General features: G+C 42.6%; 1 protein-coding gene across 5 annotated transcripts in view; it reads right to left on the reverse strand.

The window, feature by feature from the left end:
* rhbdl1 (rhomboid, veinlet-like 1 (Drosophila)) overlaps positions 1-20,886 on the reverse strand; it is a 360,983-nt gene that overhangs the window by 30,745 nt on the left and 309,352 nt on the right. For all 5 annotated transcript variants that reach the window (XM_078418255.1, XM_078418254.1, XM_078418253.1 and 2 more), the window contains one exon: positions 19,595-19,707. In XM_078418255.1, the coding sequence (XP_078274381.1) occupies positions 19,595-19,707 (113 nt within the window). The remainder of the gene's footprint in view (positions 1-19,594; positions 19,708-20,886) is intronic.

The following is a 20,886-nucleotide window of genomic DNA, read 5'->3' on the forward strand; positions in this document are numbered from 1 at the left end:
ACATTTCACCCTTGCACCACCCTAACATTCTCCCCACAGAGCCCGCCCACTCTCCCCACCAAACCCACCCACTCTCCCCACCAAACCCACCCACTCTCCCCAACAAACCCACCCACTCTCCCCACCAAACCCACCCACTCTCCCCAACAAACCCACCCACTCCCCCACCAAACCCACCCACTCCCCCCAACAAGCCCGCCCACTCTCCCCACCAAACCCACCCACTCTCCCCACCAAACCCACCCACTCTCCCCAACAAACCCACCCACTCTCCCCACCAAACCCACCCACTCCCAAACAAATCCACCCACTCCCCCACCAAACCCATCCACTCTCCCCAACAAGCCCGCCCACTCCCCACCAAACCCATCCACCTCCCCACCAAACCCACCCACTCTCCCCAACAAGCCCGACCACTCTCCCCACCGCGTGACCATTCTCACCATCCCCACCAAGCCTAGCCACTCTCCCCACCAAACCCACCCACTCCCCACCAAACCCACCCACTCTCCCCACCAAACCCACCCACTCTCCCCAACAAACCCACCCACTCTCCCCAACAAGCCCGCCCACTCCCCACCAAACCCATCCACCTCCCCACCACACCCACCCACTCCCCCTACCAAACCCACCCACTCCCCCTACCAAACCCACCCACTCCCCCCACCAAACACACCCACTCTCCCCACCAAGTGTGACCACTCGCCCCCTTCCCACCAAGCCTGGCCACACTTCCCCCCATCCTGAGCTCAACCATCTTTACTCTTCACAGAGCCCAATCATTGCCAGCCAGTCTCCTCAACCCCGCCCTGTGTTCCCTCCTGATCCATGCCAACATTATCCACAACTAGCCTCAATGCCCTCCATTCCAGTGCCAGCCTCCCTCCCTGACAACTCCCATCACTATCTTCAAACCCACCTCCAGCCATCACTATCATTCCCTGAATTTGATCTGCTTGCCACATTGACCCACCATCACCATGCACCCCACATGACCTTGGCCACCATTGTGTTCTCCTACCCAATTCCTGCTACCTTCTCTGCCCATGCCGATCAATACTGTTCTCCCCCCAAACTCCCATGACCTCAACTTCAGCTACCCTCCATCCACTTCTCTCCATTACCTGGCCACAGTTGCACCTTTCACTGCTACCTTTTATCCTTCCCTCATTCCTCTTCCCCATCAGCTATCTCTATTCCTTTTTCTCCCCAATGCACCTCTTCCCGACATTGAGTTAATGGCACCCATGTCGCTGTCACTCCACTCATAATCAAATGTAACCATGTTTAGTTTAGAGATACAGCGCTGAAACAGGCCCTTTGGCCAACTGAGTCCACTCCAACCAGTGATCCCCGCACACTAACACTATCCTACACACACTAGGGACAATTTACAATTATACCAAGCTAATTAACCTACAAACCTGTACGTCTTTGGAGTGTGGGGGGAAACTGGAAATCCCGGAGAAGACCCACGCAGGTCATGGGGAGAATGTACAAACTCCGTACAGACAGGCATCCGTAGTCAGGATGGAACCCAGGTCTCTGGCGTTGGAAGGCAGCAACTCTAGCGCTGCGCCACCGTGCCACACGTGTCTACCTTCAAAACCATCCCCAGCCACTGTTATCTTTGCAATGCATCCTGTCCACTGCCTCCCTCATGAACATTCCCAATATCTCATCTGAGCACCTGAGCATTTTTTTAATTTATTATTGTACTGGAGATTCACATTTCTATGATGTGGTATAATGGTTAGTGCTATGGATCAGTGAAAGAAATCATGTAGAAAATTATGAATTGGCTGATTAAATTAAGCAACAATGGCCTGTAAATGATTAAATCCATTAAATCGGCAGGAATATTAGAACAGATTCAATTAATTTTCCCTCACTACTAATCCTTAGGCATATATTAGAGTCCATTGGCATATGAGGGAGAGCGAAGATCAACAAATGGTTTGCTGTAAAAAAATTAAAATCTATGTTCATCATACTGCATCTTTGTGGGCCGTTTGCTTCCAGCGAGATGTTCACAAACAATGTCATCCTGCATGTGCTAGCTATGCACAAGTAACAGCCACTAAATGGAGCACTACTGGCATGGAAAGTACATACACAGTGTGGTGATTATATCCTCAACTCTCCTGTGCAAGTACGTGTGTGCGTCAGGCCTGTTAGTTCCTTGTGTCTATTATGTCTAAGCAATGCATGACACGCAGAGGTCCTGGAACCTGTCCACCGGACCGTGACTTTGAAGAGATTCATGTCAAGTGAGTGCCACAGGTAGCGCTGTGAATTTGTGTGATGTCATGGTGAGCTGCATGTGTCAGTTACCAGGTTCAACGCTTTTCATGATCATGTCATCAAAGCTGAGTCTTGGAGTACATCATTATTACAGCCACACAGTCGGCGGGCTACTAATCAAGGCAACAAGCTCAGTAAATATCAAATTGTACCTAATCTCAACAAAAATCAAAGTTATTCCTTTTGTTAGTCTCCGGTAAATTCCTGGGATGGAGGGACTGTCATATGAGGAAAGATTGGAAAGACTAAGCTTGTTTCATTGGGTTGTTTAAATTAATACTGACTAGCTAATTAATTTATTGTATCGTATGGGAGGCGCATTCCCAATCTCGTTGTACCCCTGTACAATGACAATAAAGATATATTGTGTTGTATTGTATTCACTGGAGTTTTGGAGGATGAGAGGGGATCTTATAGAGACGTATAAAATTATAAAAGGACTAGACAAGCAAGATGCAGGAAAAATGTTCCCAATGTTGAGGGAGTCCAGAACCAGGGGCCACAGTCCAAGAACAAAAGGGAGGCCATTTAAAACTGAGGTGAGAAAAAACTTTTTCACCCAGAGTGTTTGAATTTGTGGAATTCTCTGCCACAGAAGGCAGTGGAGGCCAATTCACTGGATGAATTTAAAAGAGAGTTAGATAGAGCTCTAGGGGTTAGTGGAATCAAGTGATATGGGGAGAAGGCAGGCACAGGTTACTGATTGTGGATGATCAGCCATGATCACAATGAATGGTGGTGCTGGCTCGAAGGGCCAAATGGCCTCCTCCTGCACCTATTTTCTATGTTTCAATGTAAACACAAGCCAAATATTAAAGTGTGACGACACAGATACTTATGTTAAAGAAACAGCACTCTGGTAGACATTAAATATTAGAGTCATAGAGTGATACAGCGTGGAAACAGGCCCTTCGGCCCAACCTATCGACACACCGGCCAACATGCCCCAGCTACACTAGTCCCACCTGCCTGCGTTCCGTCCATATCCCTCCAAACCTGTCCTGTCCATGTACTTGTTTAACTGTTTCTTAAACGTTGGGATGGTCCCTGCCTCAACTACCTCCCCTGGCAGCTTGTTCCATACACCCACCACCCTTTGTGTGAAAATTATATTGATAATTACTTTCCGGTATAATTGTTCAGCAAAATGTCAGGAAGCAGGAAAGCACTTGATATCTACAAACACAGCATGCCCACTTCCTCAAACGCACTTGACATTTCAATCAAAAGTTGAAACAAAAAAATATCAATGAAGTGGACTACTTGTATTGATCTGAGAGAGTAGCACCCATTAGCAGAATGTCATGAAGTGCTTGGAGCTACCACTCCCACATTTAGTTTAACTGCAGCACACAGTTGCCTGCTGTCCAATAGAAAGTTAGTTAGCAAGAATGCTAGTTAGCATGATGCCTATGTACAGGAATAAAAAATAAATACTTAGCCCAAATGCAAGGAAACGAGTGAATATCAGTGTGGCATGGCGAACAACAAATACTCACATCTTAATTAAACATGAATAGATCTTTTTGAAACAAGAAGAAGACATCCTTTCAGCCAAATCTGAATGCCGTAGCCTCTGCCTCACAGCAAGAATGTTCAAACATTTGATGTTTTGTGTTTAATGTTACTTTGCCTCCGTGCTTTGAATATTTCCATATCCCTTTTCTGAGCTATAACAAATTTCCACCATCATTTACAGTTTGGCTTGCCATTTATTTAACCCTTGCAAGTGCCAACTTGGTACCAGGTGGTTTGCTATATATAATGCAGCTCTCTGGGTCATTCTCCCTGATTATTCTCTTTCTTAGAGGGAACTGCTTGGACTGCTGACAGTGCCCTTCCCCGGTGGCACGTGCAGGAATTAATTCCGTGGAAAATGACTGAAGTGAGCCCTTGGTCCCTCCCCTTTGGATCAATATTGTACAAATAAAACAGGCAACTGAAGGCTTTAATGCTAAAATGTTATCCCCAAGTGACTCAGACTCCTGAATGATTGAGGCTGGAGAATTATTGCATGGGGATGATTCTCTTTTCAACCAATAAGACAAAAGTTTACCCCATAATTTACTGGGCACTTATTTTGACTGATTTATTTCTGTAATGCTGAAGAGAACAAGGATTGAAAGGGAATCGATTTAATAGAAACCAAACCCGCCACACCACAGTTCCTTTGAAATCTCTACGTTTTACTTTTTTTTAAACTAAAAATTGCTTATTGTAATATCAGAAACCTTTTTCCCCAACTTGGAGCAGTAACAACCTTTTCTCTGCATCAACAAGAATTCTCTATTTTAATTCACTGAATCCGAACATTGACAGTGTCAAACACTCAAGAATGTTCATGATCCCACAACATCAATGTATTTGAGTTGAAATAAATAGTGTGAAGACGGCAAGATACACTGTACAGATGCCGAATGCTGTTCAGTCCTGGTGCAATGCCACATGTACAAAAGGAAACATCTTACCAAGAATGTCACAAAATGTCAGCCTTCATGTATATGTTGTCTAGATTTAAAAATCTAAAAGCAGGATAGACACGAAACCCTTATTCAGCAATGTATGTCAACTGTTTAATAATGTCAGAAGCCGAGGGTTTCTATTCTTATTTTGAAATTATTTCAAATAGTGAAGACTATTTTCTGCCACTTGGAAAAAATTGTTGCCTGCTGCATTCTAATATTAACTGCCTGCAGATTCCAGCATCTGCAGTCTTTCGTGCCTCCAAGGTTAACTGCCTTTTACGACTGACTATTCACATAGTATGAATCAACTTACTCCTCATTTTACGCGTCAGGAAGTTATTTTTAACCTATCCAACTCTCAGCCGCTGTGTGACTTGTTGGCAGCTCTCGAGTCTGCCATTCTCAGCAAGATGTGAAGCTAAGAACAGCAGACACTGGCTTCTGAAGTCTAAAAAAACACATCTGTAGGATTTTTTCCCCCACATGTTCTATGTTTTTCTTTGCTGGTATGGATCAATTACAGTGATAGAGATATGTTTCCAGGGTAGATCCAAAACAGGGAAGATCAGACACAGCACAGTACATCTGTGCCTGGTATGCAGAGGTAGAGCATCACATATCCATGTTAAGTTTGCCACAATCCTTTTGAGAATTTATAGACTACATTTATAGGGTGGAGCTGCTGCCTTACAGCGCCAGAGACTCGGGTTCAATCCTGATTACGGGTGCTGTCTACATGGAGTTTGTACGTTCTCCCTGTGACCACGCGGGTTTTCTCCAGGTGCTCCAGTTTCCTCCCACATTCCAAATACGTGCAGGTTTGTAGGCTAATTGGCTCATGTTAATCGCCCCGAGTGTGTAGGATAGAACCAGTGTATGGGTGATCATTGGTCGACGTGGACACGGTGTGCCAAAGGACCTGTTTCCACGCTTTATTTCTGAGCTAAAAAAAAGAATGGTTCGTATCTGGAACTGCAGAGGAGGTATTTGAGGAAGGTACTGTAACACCATTTAAAAGATATTTACACAGATCCATGAATAGGAAAGGTTTAGAGAGATATGGAGCAGACAGGCTTGTATACACTGGAATTTAGAAGGATGAGAGGAGATCTTATCGAAACGTATAAGATTATTAAGGGCAGGAAACGTTAGAGGCAGGAAACATGTTCCCAATGTTGGGGGAGTCCAGAACACAGTTTAAGAATAAGGGGTAGGCCATTTAGAATTGAGATGAGGAAAAACTTTTTCAGTCAGAGAGTTGTGAATCTGTGGAATTCTCTGCCTCAGAAGGCAGTGGAGGCCAATTCTTTGAATGCATTCAAGAGAGAGCTAGATAGAGCTCTTAAGGATAGCGGAGTCAGAGGGTATGGGGAGAAGGCAGGAACGGGGTACTGATTGAGAATGATCAGCCATGATCACATTGAATGGTGATGCTGGCTCGAAGGGCCGAATGGCCTCCTCCTGCATCTATTGTCTATTGTCTATTGACAGATATGCAGGCTGAAGGGCCTGTTTCCATGCTGCATCTCTAAACTAAACCATCCTTCCCTTTCGTGATCCTAACAGGTGTCTTGTACTTTAATCCTCTGCCTTGAGTTCCGAGGATTCACTGTGATGAGAATGACTCTGTGAAATATTGGCTGGATTCTCCGACATCCTGCTTGTTCAATAATAAATAACAAATTGCAAAACTACTAAGTTGACAATATTTGACTGAAAACCGGTTATTTTGCTTCTGCAACGGGGAGAATAATGTGCTGAGTTTTCATATTGGATTGGTATCTGGAAAGCATACAAACTTACTGCTCAAGTTCTTTGCCAATATGTATATGGAATAGACATAGTAATAAACCTATCGAATTATATTCATCCAGTGAGGAAACAAGTCTTTCAGCCCACCAAATCCACACCAACTACACCAATACTAACTTAAATTATTATTTTAAAATTTTTTCCCCACTTTCCTATCAACTCTCCCACATTGCTAACACCACTTACCCGCATGAGATAGATGTGATGCATTCATGGCTTTTAGATAAGCGCACAAATATGCAGGGAATGTGGATGATGATGTGGAATATGCATGATGTGCAGGCTGAAGGAGTTAGTTTAAGTTGCCATTATGTTCAGCACAGCCATCATACAATAGACCTGTTCCTGTGCTCTACTTATCTAGTGTGTAGGAAGGAACTGCAGACGCTGGTTTAAACCGAAGACAGACACAAAAAGCTCCAGTAACTCAGTGGGGCAGGCAGCACCTTCTCTCTCACCGGAGAGAAGGAATGGGTGACGTTTCGGGTCTGAAGAAGGGTCTTGACCCGACACGACACCTATTCCTCCTCTTCAGAGATCCTGCCTGTCCCGCTGAGTTACTCCAGCTTTTTGTGTCTGTCTTCTGTACTGATCTAAATTCGATGTTCCAACTTACGATGGCTAATCGACCTACCAAATACTATTAGAACATGTAAAATTAAACAGGAACAAAAGCCAAAAAACAGATCCTGATAAAGAACGCATCAAATTGATAAGCAGTGGAAATAATGTCACGTGGAATCGCCCACTCTGATCCCTCCAAAATGAGCCCAACTTACCACCTGCCTCACAATTGGAAGAATGAGAAGAGCTGTGCATCTAAGTCAGAAGTTGATTTGGAGATTTTCGCTGCTGCTAAAATCAAACTGAAAACTAGGCAGTAGAATTGGGAAGCTTACCTGCACTCCTCCTTTTAAGGAATGGATATTAGACCACTCAGTGATAAAAGGCAGCACATGGTTCCCTCATTGGGGAGTACCATCATAGTAATCCAATGACCACAAGCAAGTTGAAAGTTTATACAGAGAAATGTGAGGTGTTGTATTTTGGTAGCACTAACATGGGCAGAACCTACACAGTGATCGGTAGAGCTCAGGGGAGTGTTGTAGAGCAGAGGGATCTAGGAGTACAGGTATACAGTTAGTTGATAGTGGCATCATAGGTAGATAGGGTGGTCAAAAATACTTTTGGTACATCAGTCAGAGCATTAAGTATAGAAGTTGGGAGGTCATGTTGCAGTTGGTTGAGATGTTGGTGAGGCCGCATTTAGAGTATTGTGTTCAGTTTTAAGCACCATGTTACAGAAGAAATGTTGTCAAGCTAGAAAGGGTGCAGGGAAGATTTATGAGGATGTTGCCAGGACTCGAAGGCCGGAGCTATGGGGGGGGGGGGGGGGGGGCAGAGGAAGAGCAAGCTAGGACGCTATTCCTTGGAGCGCAGGAGGACGAGGAGTGACCTTATAGAGGTGTACAAAATCACGAGAGGAATAGATCAGGTAGATGCACAGAGTCTCTTGCCCAGAGTAGGGCAATCAAGAACCAGAGGACACAGGGTTAAGGTGAGGGAGGGAAGTTTAAATAAGAATCTGTGGGATAACTTTTTCACACAGAGGGTGGTGGGTGTATGGAACGAGCTGCCAGAGGAGGTATTTGAGGCAGGTATTATTGCAACATTTAAGAAACATTTAGACAAGTACATGGATAGGCCAGGTCAAAGAGTCATAGAGTGATACAATGTGGAAACAGGCCTTTTGGCCCAACTTGCCCACACTGGCCAACAATGTCCCATCTACACTAGTCCCACTTGCTTGCGCTTGGTCCATAAATAAAGCATTTTGTTGAGAGAATCACTGGAAAGCGACAGCTGATCTGTGAATGCCATCTGGGTCAGTTCTGAATACCATTCACTGAGATTGCCAACAGCTCGAGAAGAGCAGATCCATCCAACGGTTCCAGAACATGCACGAGAGACAGGAAGTGCAGAAAGGAACCGCAGATGCTGATGCCGAAGATAGAGGCAAAGTGCTGGAGTAACTCAGCGGGTCAGGCAGCATCTCTGGAGAAAAAGGGTGGGTGATGTTTTGGGTCATAGAGTCATAGAGCGATACAGTGTGGAAACAGGCCCTTCGGCCCAACTCGTTCACACCGGCCAACAATGTCCCAGCTACACTAGTCCCACCTCCCATATTCCTCCAAACTAGTCCATACTCCTCCAAACTAGTTCATATTCCTCCAAACCTGTCCTATCCATGTACCTGTCAAACTGTTACTTAAACGATGGGATAGTCCCAGCCTCAACTACCTCCTCTGGCAGCTTCTTACAATAAACCCACCACCCTTTGTGTGAAAATGTTACACCTTGGATTCCTATTAAATCTTTTCTCCTTCACCTTGAACCTATGTCCTTTGGTCCTCGATTCCCCTACTCTGGGCAAGAGACTCTGTGCATCTACCCGATCTATTCCTCTCATGATTTTGTACACCTCTATAAGATCTCCCCCCATCCTCCTGCATTCCATGGAATAGAGACCCAGCCTACTCAACCTCTCCCTATAGCTCACACCCTCTAGTCCTGGCAACATCCTCGTAAATCTTTTCTGAACGCTTTCAAGCTTGACAATATCTTTCCTATTGCATGGTGCCCAGAACTGAACATAATATTCTAAATGCAATCTCACCAACGTTTTATACAACCGAAACATGACCTCCCAACTTCTGTACTCAATGCTCTGACTGATGAAGGCCAAAGTGCCAAAAGCCTTCTGACCATATTATCTACCTGCGACTCGACCTCCAAGGAACCCTGTACGCCTAGATCCCTCTGTTCTACAACACTACCCAGAGGCCTACCATTTACTGTGTAAGTCCTGCCCTTGTTCGACATCCCAAAATGCAACATCTCACACTTTTCTGTATTAAATTCCATCAACCATTCCTCTGCCCACCTGGCCAATCAATCCAGATCCTGCTGCAATCTTACACAACCATCTTCACTATCTGCAAAACCACTAACTTTTGTATCATCATCAAACTTGCTAATCTTGCTCTGTATGTTCTCATCCAAACCATTGATGTAGATGACAAACAGTAACTGGCCCAACACCAAACCCTGAGGCACACCACTAGTCACAGGCCTCCAGTCTGAGAAGCAATTTTCCACCATCAGCCTCTGCTTCCTTCCATGGAGCTAATTTGCTATCCATTCAGCTATCTCTCCTTAGATCCCATGCGATCTAACCTTCCAGAGCAGCCTACCATGTGGAACCTTGTCAAACGCCTTACTGAAGTCCATGTACACAGCATCTACAGCTCTGCCTTCATCAACCTTTTTGGTCACGTCTTCAAAAAAATCAATCAGATTTGTGAAACGCGACCTCCCACATACAAAACCATGCTGACTATCCCTAAACAGCCCTTGCTCATCCAAATGCCTGTATAACCTATCCCTCAGAATACTCTCTAGTAACTTACCAACTTATAGTTCCAAGCATTTTCCCTGCTGCCCTTTTTGAAATGAGGCACAACATTTGCCACCCTCTAGTCTTCCGGCACCTCTCCTGTATTTAAGGACGACTCATATATTTCAACCGGGGCTCCCGCAATTTCCTCTCTAGTTTCCTGCAATGTCCTCAGATATATCTGATCAGGCCCTGGAGATTTGTCTACCTTCAATCACGACAGTACCTTCAGTACTTCTTCGACAGTAACACTGACTGCTCTTAAGACACTTCCAGTGACTGCTCCAATTTCCTCCGTCCTACTGTCTTTCTCCTCGGTGAATACAGAGGAGAAATACTAATTTAGGACCTTGGCCATCTCCTGTGGCTCCACACTGAGGTGACCGCTTTGATTCCTGAGAGGTCCCACTCTCTCTCTAGTCACCCTTTTCCCCCTTATGTATTTATTTAAAAAATTGGGATTGTCCTTAATGCTACTTAGGTTTAGAGGGAAATGGGCCAAACGCAAGTCGGTGGGACTAGTGTAGACGGGACATGTTGGCCGATGTGAGATAGTTGGGCCGAAGGGCCTGTTTCCCCGCTGTATGACTCCAAGACTCCAGGCACTTGCTTGAACTGAGCATACGCCAGGTCATCCCATGGTAGCTCCAACCTAACTGGTAGTAAATATTCTGTGAGCAGGAGCCGGGGGTTTAGAGATGTGCTAACATCATCAACCAGCTGCACCATCTGTGTTTTATAATTTGTCAAGTGCAGCTTTCAGGTTATTTCCTAATAAATTAACATTATCACCATTGACATCATTAGTTTTATTCCCCTATGACCAATGACGTAAATCTTAACAAAAAACATCTTCAATGAAGGGATTGCAGAAACAAATGACACATGAAAACTGAGCAAAGTATATGCTAGTAATGTGCCAAAGGTCTATACCACGGTTACAATCTTAGCTCTCAGAATGTGAAATGATGCCTATAAGTGTCTCACACGCCTGCTTTCAGCAAGAGCAGCCATGTAATCAATTACATTACTCTATATATAGACCACGTCATCAGACCGGAGCTGGAAATCAATGCTAGTTATTCATTATTCATCCATTTATGGATAGGAATGCAATACAATGCTTCCAAAATTGATTTAGTAAAACGTTGTTCCTCTGTCAGGCGATGCAATGGCATCCACAATCCAGAATACCAATCACATCAAGTGAAATGTTCTCAATCACAGAAAAACGAGTACTGGAACACATCTACAAAGAAAATAGTCTCTCGTGAAACTTCACGAAAATCATAGATGGCTATAAGGAATAGTCGGGTAAAAACAAAAGTTGCAATCCAGCATCAGTTTAAGATTGTGCAATAATTTGGTGCCTTTCATCAGAGCAGTAACTGAAGTTATGTTCAAAGATACTACACCCTCTTCAGATCTTGTGGAATGTTCACAGGTTGCATTCTGATTGTTTAAAGTCTTCTGAAATACGTTAATATCTGTAATATAGTTGCATGTTATATGTGCCTATACAGTTTCCTCTGTGATTTAATACCTGGAAACATATTTCAGAATGGTACTGAGTCAAACAAATTAGCAAGGTTTTAAACTTCATACTAAGGCTTCAAATGGGGTTAAGAAAGCATTGCAATCAGAAATATCTCTATTCCTATGTTAAGAAAAGAAATAAAATCAACCAAGGTTCCTGCTCCTGATTGTTGTTCAACAATAGGATGGACAGTACAGTGGCGCAGCGGTAGAGCTGCTGCCTCACAGTGCCAGAGACCCGGGTTCCATCCTGACTACAGGTGTTTGTCTGTACGGAGTTTGTACATTCTCCCCGTGACCTGAGTGCGTTTTCTCCAAGATCTCCGGTTTCCTCTTCTGTACGTTAATTGACTTGGTATAAATGTAAAATTGTCCCTAGTGTGCGTAGGGTAGTGTTAGTGTGCGGGGATCGCTGGTTGGTGCGGGCTCGGTGGGCCAAAAGGCCTGCTTTCTCTAAAACTCAAAATGTGCAAGGTCAGTTCTGTCTGAACATTAAATATTGTAGGAAGGACTTGGCTAAAAACAATCTCTTGATATTGAGGGGGTCATTGTGATTCGAGTGATTTGAGCAAAATGGAGGACACCAGGCCAGCTATCTACTGTAACTGGAAAGATGTAAAATAGGCAGTTGCTCTTCTGTTACCTTTTTATGGTATCATGCAAAAGCAAACTGGACTCAATCTGGACTCAAAAATGCAATCAGGGGGTATGGGAGAAGACAGGAGCGGGGTACTGATTGAGAATGATCAGCCATGATCACATTGAATGGCGGTGCTGGCTCGAAGGGCCGAATGGCCTCCTCCTGCACCTATTGTCTATTGTCTATTGTCAATCTGGACTCAAAAATCTGATCTTGACTTTGCGTAATGAATTTACAATTAAGGAAGATATAAGATTAGCTGCTGCTTTGTTAATCACCTGTTTCACGTAACAGCGATATGTAAAGATCCGACCATGATATGATTAATTTGGTTATTCAGAAGGGGGTCGTTGATATAATGTAACATACTTTATTTTGCACGTGAAGAAGTGAAAAGTGAAGCAAATAGAATCAGTTCACATGCACAGAAAGAGCCATTCCTTTCATTTCATTGCGGCACTCACACAATGTAATATGAACCATGTCAAGTCTGACTGATATTGATGAAGATACCCACTTAAATTAACAGTTGATTCCTGTACAGCTTTGAATCAGCCGGTGCTAGAGACATGAAAGCCTTTGTGGTGAAGACACTTTCTTTTAAAAACTATAATCAGTGTCTGACAAGTTGAGAACAAAGCTGAAAAGCAGACGGAACATTTAAATGTGCAAGTAGAATTTTAATGGAAATAATGAACTGCAAAGGAGGAGATTGTGTATAATATTTCAACAGATCAAATGTGACAGGTTCCACTGCGTGGGAAAAGCAGAACTGGCTTTAATCAGACCTTATTAGATGCAATAGAAAAAGGTTTAGCAGTTTCCTAAATTTAAGATATACTGTATTAAAGATAAATATAGGCCGGCACAGTGGAACAGCTGGTAGAGCTGCTGCCTCACAGCACCAGAGACTGGGGTTCAATCCCCACCTCGGGTGCTGTGTGTGTGAGGAATTTGCATGTTCTCTTTGTGACTGCATGTTTCTTCCGGGTTCACTGGTTTCTAAGTTCATGTTCATAAGTGATAGGAGCAGAATTAGGCCATTCTACCCATCTAGTCTACTCCACCATTCAATCATGGCTGATCTATCTTCCCCTCTCACCCCCACTCTCCTGTCTTCGCCCTATCACCCCTGACACCTTTACCAATCAAGAATCTATATATCCCTGCCTTAAAAATATCCACCGACTTGGCCTCCACAGCCTTCTGTGGCAATGAATTCCACAGATTCACCACAAAGAAATTCCTCCTCATCTCCTTCCTAAAGGAACGTCCTTTTATTCTGAGGCTGTGACCGCTGGTCTGAGACTCTCCCACTAGTGGAAGCATCCTCTCCACATCCACCCTACCCAGGCCTTTCACGATTCGGTTTCCAACCACATCTCAAAGACGTGCGGGTTCCTAGCTTAGTTGGCTCTGTAAATTACCCTTTGTGCATACCAATATGCCAATATTGGATAACGCACACTAGTGTGGATGTGTGACCGATGGTTGAGGTGGATACAGTGGGCCGAAGGGCCTGTTTCCACACTATTTCTTTCAGTCAATTGAGTCAATTCAAAATAATCTCATCCGCCTTCTTTAAACAGATTTCCAAATTCTAAACCTACTATTCAAAAAAACATACAAAAATAAAGCAAAGAAAATCAGAATCCTGAAAACTGAAAAGCGAAATCAAAGGATTGCCTTTGTTATTCTTCGCATAATTCAAACACCATCTGTGGAAACGGCACTCAATGAGATTGTTCTTTCTACATGGAGAGCGACTATTCTATGATAGACACTAAATGCTGGAGTAACAGCGGGACAGGCAGCATCTCTGGAGAGGAATGGGTGATGTTTCGGGTCGAGACCCTTCTTCAGTCTCGACCCAAATGTCACCCCTTCCTTCTCTCCAGAGATACTGCCTGCCCCGCTGAGTTACTCCAGCATGTTGTGTCCATCTTTGATTTAAGCCAGCATTTGCAGTTCCTTCCCCACATTTCGTGAGCACCTACTTCATCCCACTGGGTAGTGATTAAGTATTCGTGCTTGTTTTTAAAAAATCTAAATGAAAGTTGACATTGGCATCAAAGGCTTCACATATCACTATACCATTCCACAGATAAAGAGCATCTTCAAAATGTTGGAACGGATGTGCTTAATTACAAAGGATCAACAACTTGACCTCTGATATTTAATAACATGTCTTTAACGTGCAGCTGGAGGATCAACGAACAATGAATGAGAGACAAGGGAATACCAATTTTTTTGTTAAAAAAAATCTACAAATCATTGCTCAAAAGAACTGCAGTCTCAAAGAATCATCTCTGCTTTGAGTGAGAAACCATATTTAAAGTGTAGGGTTGCTGCTGCTGATATTAAGAGAAGAACAGTTTAATGCACCGTATAACATCCTTGCTGGAACTTACTTGGTACGTAGAAAGCTGTGAAAGAACTACAACAATGTGGACCAAAGAATGTTTAAAGTATAGACGCAAAATGCTGGAGTAATTCAGCGGGGCATGCAGCAGTATCTCTGGATAGATGGAATGGGTGACTCGACCCGAAACGTCTTGACCCGAAACATCACCCATTCCTTTTCTCCAGAGATGCTGCCAGTCCCGCTGAGTTACTCCAGCATTTTGTGTCTATCTTCGGTTTAAACCATCATCTGCAATTCCTCCCAACACGATGTGTTAAGGATGATGTGGAAAATTCTAGTGTGCTCAAAAGCCCAAGTATTGTGCACCATTGATCAACCTTGCTTACCTAGTGCAGTGAAAGGCCTGCATCGACTTGCTAAGCCAAGCAGAGAGAAACTGATAGGTTGTTGGTCATGGAGAACATGGACCAGGAAGTAGGAGAGGGTTGAAGATGTCAATTGTAATGGGGGTTGGTGATCTGGATCTTTAAGGATATGTCCGAGAATATTGTGGTCCACTAGGCTGATGAGGGAAGGCAGCATTGGCATCAGGTAGCCAGCGAAGGGGCTAGAGTTCACAGAGAGAAAGCCTCTGCAAAGGTCACGTGTTTAGGTTAAAGGGGCCAAACCTGAAACCCTGACTCTCTGCTTTGCTCATCCCTCCCCATCCATGTAGTTATCTTGATTAGTATGGGTGTCGGGGGTTATGGGGAGAAGGCAGGAGAAGGGGGTTAGGAGGGAGTGATAGATCAGCCATGATTGAATGGCAGAGTGGACTTGATGGGCTGAAAGGCCTAATTCTACTCCTATCATTTAATGAACTTATGACCATCTCTTCCCCGCCCAGACACGTTGCCCTGCAACAATAAGTGTAATGCTGTGCCTCCACATCCACACTCATCTCCATCCAGAACTCAGAAAACTGTGCCTGCCATCTGGCTCCACCGGGCTGGCACTTACTCAAATAGATCCCTTTCCACTTGCACCAATGCGGGGTTTACAAATGCTGCAATGGTCAGTTTCCATATGGGTCTCATGTGCCATCCACAAGCCCTGCATGCATGACAAAATCACAGGTGTGGTATCCAAATGTTAGACACCTACAACGAAAGTGACTGACTTTGTGATCAATATGGTAGATCCCTGATGTTATTTAAGACAATTTTTGTCATTGAAATTGGATTGCTTAATATGAAACTATTGCAATATACAGTAAACTTTCTCAATCCCTGATCTATATTTTAAATAAAGAGGTTAACATCCAAATTAAATTGATAGCTAGTGGAATTGCATCCAAATATATTTAGCATTTGTCCACTAATATTAGAAAAGTTGTTTCTTGACTTAAATTCCAGTCGTGTTCCATTGAGACCATTGAATACTCAATGGTACAGAATAATTGGATAAGATTCAGTAATTTACTCGTATCACTCAATTGCTTTTGGATGCCAGAAGTAAATGATTAATAAATGTTTTCTTTTTCAAAATGAGTTGACTTAATGATTGATTATAATAGTCTTTCTGAAATGATCATAGTACAGATAGACTGCGGGGCGGCACTGCGGCCTAGCAGTAGAGAGCTCCTCCTTACAGCGCCAATGCCCCAGATCCGATCCCAATTACGGGTGCATGTCTGTACGGAGTTTGTACGTTCTCCCCGTGACCTGCGTGGATTTTCTCTGAGACCTTCGGTTTCCTCCCACACTCCAAAGACGTCCAGGTTTGTGGGCTTGGTATAAAAATGTGTAAATGTCCTTGGTGGATATAGAGTAGTGTCAATGTGCGGGGATTGCTGGTCGGTGCGGACTCGGTGGGCCGAAGGGCCTCTTTCCGCACTGTATCTCTAAACTAAACTAAACTAAAATTCTGCAATGTGGTGACTTTATTCTTTGTTAATTCCATTTATTTTGTGGATCAAACTTTTTCATGAATTGCATAAATTAATCTGTGCTTTGATAAGGGCATTGGAAATAAGGGGTTGTTGAGAGGTTTATGCAGATCCTTGATGTGTTGCATTCTCATTTGAGACTGTACCTGGCATGCTGACTGGAGTGGATAGGGAGGAGTACGAAACCCTTCACCTGAAGTTCAAACCAGATTGGTCAAATGGATTGTTTCTATGTCAGAGACTCAAAGTAATCAAATTAATTAACATTTAAAAATGAAATGATCATTGTCCAAGTATATTTCATTGCATAGAATTAAACTGTTTAATTTCTGCTGTGGCACCTTTCACTGGGGGCAATTTCACATGGATTTGTAATATTATTATGGGTCGTTGATAGGAAAACATGCAACTAATATATTTTCAAAATAATATTGAGTTAATCAATGCTGCATTCTGCTTGTGGGGCATTATAAACACTATCAGTCTGAAGAAGGGTCCCAAACCCAAAACATCACCTATCCATGTTCTCCAGAGATGATGCCTGACCCACTGAATTGCGTCCTTTTGCGTAAATCAGCATTGGCAATTAAATTTTTCTACTAATGGTTATCTGTTCTTTCAAAATGGTGGCCAGCAAATTTCTCAAGATCCCACTGTAGTTTGGAGAGAAGATTAGGAAAAAAAATTCTGGACAAAATGTAATTTGCTGGTTGTAGCTATTTTCTCTGGAACTCTGCCACTTTCTCCTCTGATTTGAGGTACATTACAGCACAAGCTAATGGTTGTCTGTCTTTCATTGATTATCTTGTCATCATCACCATGCGGTGTGAGATAGCTCGTGTTCATTTTATTGCAATATGGATATTGCAAGGAGTGCCTTGCTTCAAATGAGGTAATAAACCTTCTGGCCTCTCAGATGAATGTAAACGTCGCCACCACACTATTAGAAAAAGTGTAGAAGAATTCCTTCTTGTCTGCTACAGTAAGTAATATTTATGCATCAACCAATACCTAAAACAGATGAAGTTGCAACACATTGCTGACTGTGAGACCTTGCTCTATACAAATTTATTGCTGTCTTTATTGCGAGGAAATGGTGACTAACCATTTAATTTAACCCATAAAGGATTTGAGACATTTCTAAGTATATCAAAGATACTGTACAGATATAGTATAACCGGTTTATCATTTGCTCTACAAAATAAACAGTTGAAACTAAAGAATAATGCTAATAACACTGATCCCCCTCTGCTGTGGACGCACAAAACACCCTAAGTAGTACTTTGCCTTAAATGTAAAGAGTTTTGAAGGTGGAATACTTTGTATCGATGCTACAAGCCGGATAAATAGTTTACTCGGGAAGCGGATTAACACTATTAAAGGCAGAGTGATTATGAACTAACTGCATCCAGACCAATATCCATAAATAGCCAATGTAATAGCACCAGGAATAGTTGTTCTAGTTAAGATCATGCTATTGTAGAATTGCATGTGGTGACAACTGTGGAATTTTATTATTGTGCTTAGAAACAGCACATTTATTAGATTCTGACTATGTGCAAGGTTCATCTCTTTCAGTTCGAGGATGAATTTGAAGCTCAGTCATATGAAAGAACATTGAGTTGGCCAAATAGTCGCATTACAAATCAGATTATTGCTAGAAATGATATGCAAAATGAAACCAAGTCAGAGCATGTCTTTGAGCTAAATGTGGCTGGGATGGAATAACAATGTGGCTGTTTCATTCTCAATTTAAACATGCACTCTCTCTGGGAATATTGGATTGAGAATAGTCCAAACAGCATCCCAAACCTGTCCTGCTTTAGAATAAGGCAGACCTCTATGTCAATTCCATTTTCTCCATTGGTACCTGAACAAGTAAGTCTAAGATTTGAATGCCATTGACAATGCAACACAATTAGTTTGGGATGCAAATTAGAATCTCTAGACTTGCACCATAATTTGCTGTATGATTTGTTTCCTAACTGGCCTTGCTTTAATTTAAAGATATATTCCCTTAACGATTTAGTGATTTATTTTCTTGTTTGCAATTATTTCTGGTGTTTACTCTGAATTTCATATTCAAAGAGGAACCATATACTTTCCAGCCTCTAATAGATTTTCTCCTGAGTTATTGGTGACATCAAAAGTAAAACAGAAAATTCTGGAGATACCTGGCAGATGCGCAGAGAGAAACGATGCGCAGAGGGAAACAAGGTTATTTTTAAGTGAACCCAGTTGTTCTCTCCACAGATGCTGCCTGGCCTGCTGAGCATTTCCAGTATTATCTGTTCCTATCTCAAATTTCCAACATCCACCATCTTTTGCTTTTGAAGTGGTATAAAGATGTTCTGCTGAGAATTGTGATAGAATATTGATGACTTGGTTGGATCAGTACTCAAGCTCAATCCAATCTTGATCATACTCAGAATGATCGATACCATCTTGATCATACTCAGTTTGATCAGAAAATTCCTGCCCATTGCCCAACCCCATTAAAGTCATTGTCCAGTATCTCACCACACTTGCAATTACTGTCTACAGGATCCAACTGAGCAATATCTGTATTTAACTGCACCTAAAGTTTCAGAATGTGTGAAATGCAAGAGCAGTCGTATGTGAACCTCCAGAGTTGTGTGCCACTTGGAATTGGGTATTTGCTGACATTCCTTTATTACTGTTGGAACATAATTCTGGAGTTCGCTACCTATTATTTTAATTCGGGTTCCTTCTCAGAGTAAAATAGAGGCGAATTATTACTAAATTACTATGTTAACATGAAGTACTTGTGCTATAAAACCAGGATAAGCACTCAACCAAGAAAGCCAAGCCCAAAGCCAAAGTCGTATCTAAACTGCTTATACACACTTTTGCTAGAGGGCAATAACTAACTCCATACACAATAATAAGCTATCTACATGTTGACATTCACATAAAAACTAATCTTGTAGATGCCAGTCACATCCCAAAATTAAAATGAATAAGGCTTTCTCACCTGAGTAATATTATTATGTATCTTTATACTTGCGTGTGTAAGCTTTACCTGAACAAAACTGGGGTGTGTAGATTCATCAAAGGGCTGCCTCACCTGCTAATACACCAGCCAGGTACAGCAGTCCGATGCGCATAATCCCATGGACCATCTCAAGGGGCACTCCAATCATCAACTGCAAAAAAGCATTGAACCCCAGCTGCTCCAACCTGTGGTAACATCAAAGTTTGTGTTAGAGTCAAACTCATATCATTTCAGAGAATTTGTGAACATTGTAACCATTGGCATTCAATGAGCCCAACTCCATTGGCATTCAATGAGCCCAGTTTTGTTTCATTTTTATTAAAACTCCATTGTTCTATATCTGTTGTAAATTTACAATCATACGTGCAGATATTGCTGAGGACTTAACATATTCAGCAGATAAAGATTCAAAACCACTCAGCTCACAATGGCAATGTCAGAGACTGAATTTAGTACTAAAAATATCTCAGATGTGCAGGAAGGAACTGTAGATGCTGGTTTAAACCGAAGATAGACACACAATGCTGGAGTAACTCAGCGTTTTGGCATCAACAGGCAGCATCTCTGGAGAGGACGAATGGATGGCGTTTCGGGTCGAGACCATTCTTCAGACGTCTGAAGAAAGGTGTCGCCCCGAAACGTCACCCATTCCTCCTCTCCAGAGATGCTGCCTGTCCCACTGAGTTACAGATTTTAGGTTTCTTTGTGGTCCAATGTAATCACAAAATAAATCACGAAAAATGCGAAGTTATTCTCACATAGCAATCGAAATGCAATACAGCAGTACCTTCCCATTAAATCTTTAATCAACTCATTTGAAAAATTAGTCATATTTCCAGTTGATCAATTTGATTGGGAAATTGACAGCATAGATTTGGTGTGCAGCGCAATCAAATTACAGAGAGCCAATACAGTATTAAGTACTCAGTGAGTCAGACTAGTTATCACACAACATGCCCAACAGCAATTTTGTTTGCCCAGAAATTTCTTGGCAATGCAAGCTGATAATTGCATGGCAAAGCAGTGGTGGATGGCTGAACTAACAATCTATTAATGAACTTCGAAGATTAAAAAACAAATAGAAAGAGAACAGCAAAGGAGACTAATTCAAATAGGTGAATTTGACGCCAAATCAAATGCAGAAAGTGAAAAGCAAGGAAGAAAAGTTTGTATTGAGACAAAAAAATCTGACAAAAATCAAGTGAAAATTACAAACAAGCAAATATTATAATATGTATGGAGGAACTGCAGATGCTGGTTTAAACCAAAGATAGACACAATCTATCTGAAGAAAGGTCTGAAGAAGGGTCTCGACCAGAAAAGTCACCCATTCCTTCTCTCCAGAGATGCTGCCTGTCCCGCTG

The sequence above is a fragment of the Rhinoraja longicauda genome, chromosome 21 (genome assembly GCF_053455715.1).
Source record: "Rhinoraja longicauda isolate Sanriku21f chromosome 21, sRhiLon1.1, whole genome shotgun sequence".
NCBI classification, from domain to species: Eukaryota; Metazoa; Chordata; class Chondrichthyes; order Rajiformes; family Arhynchobatidae; genus Rhinoraja; species Rhinoraja longicauda.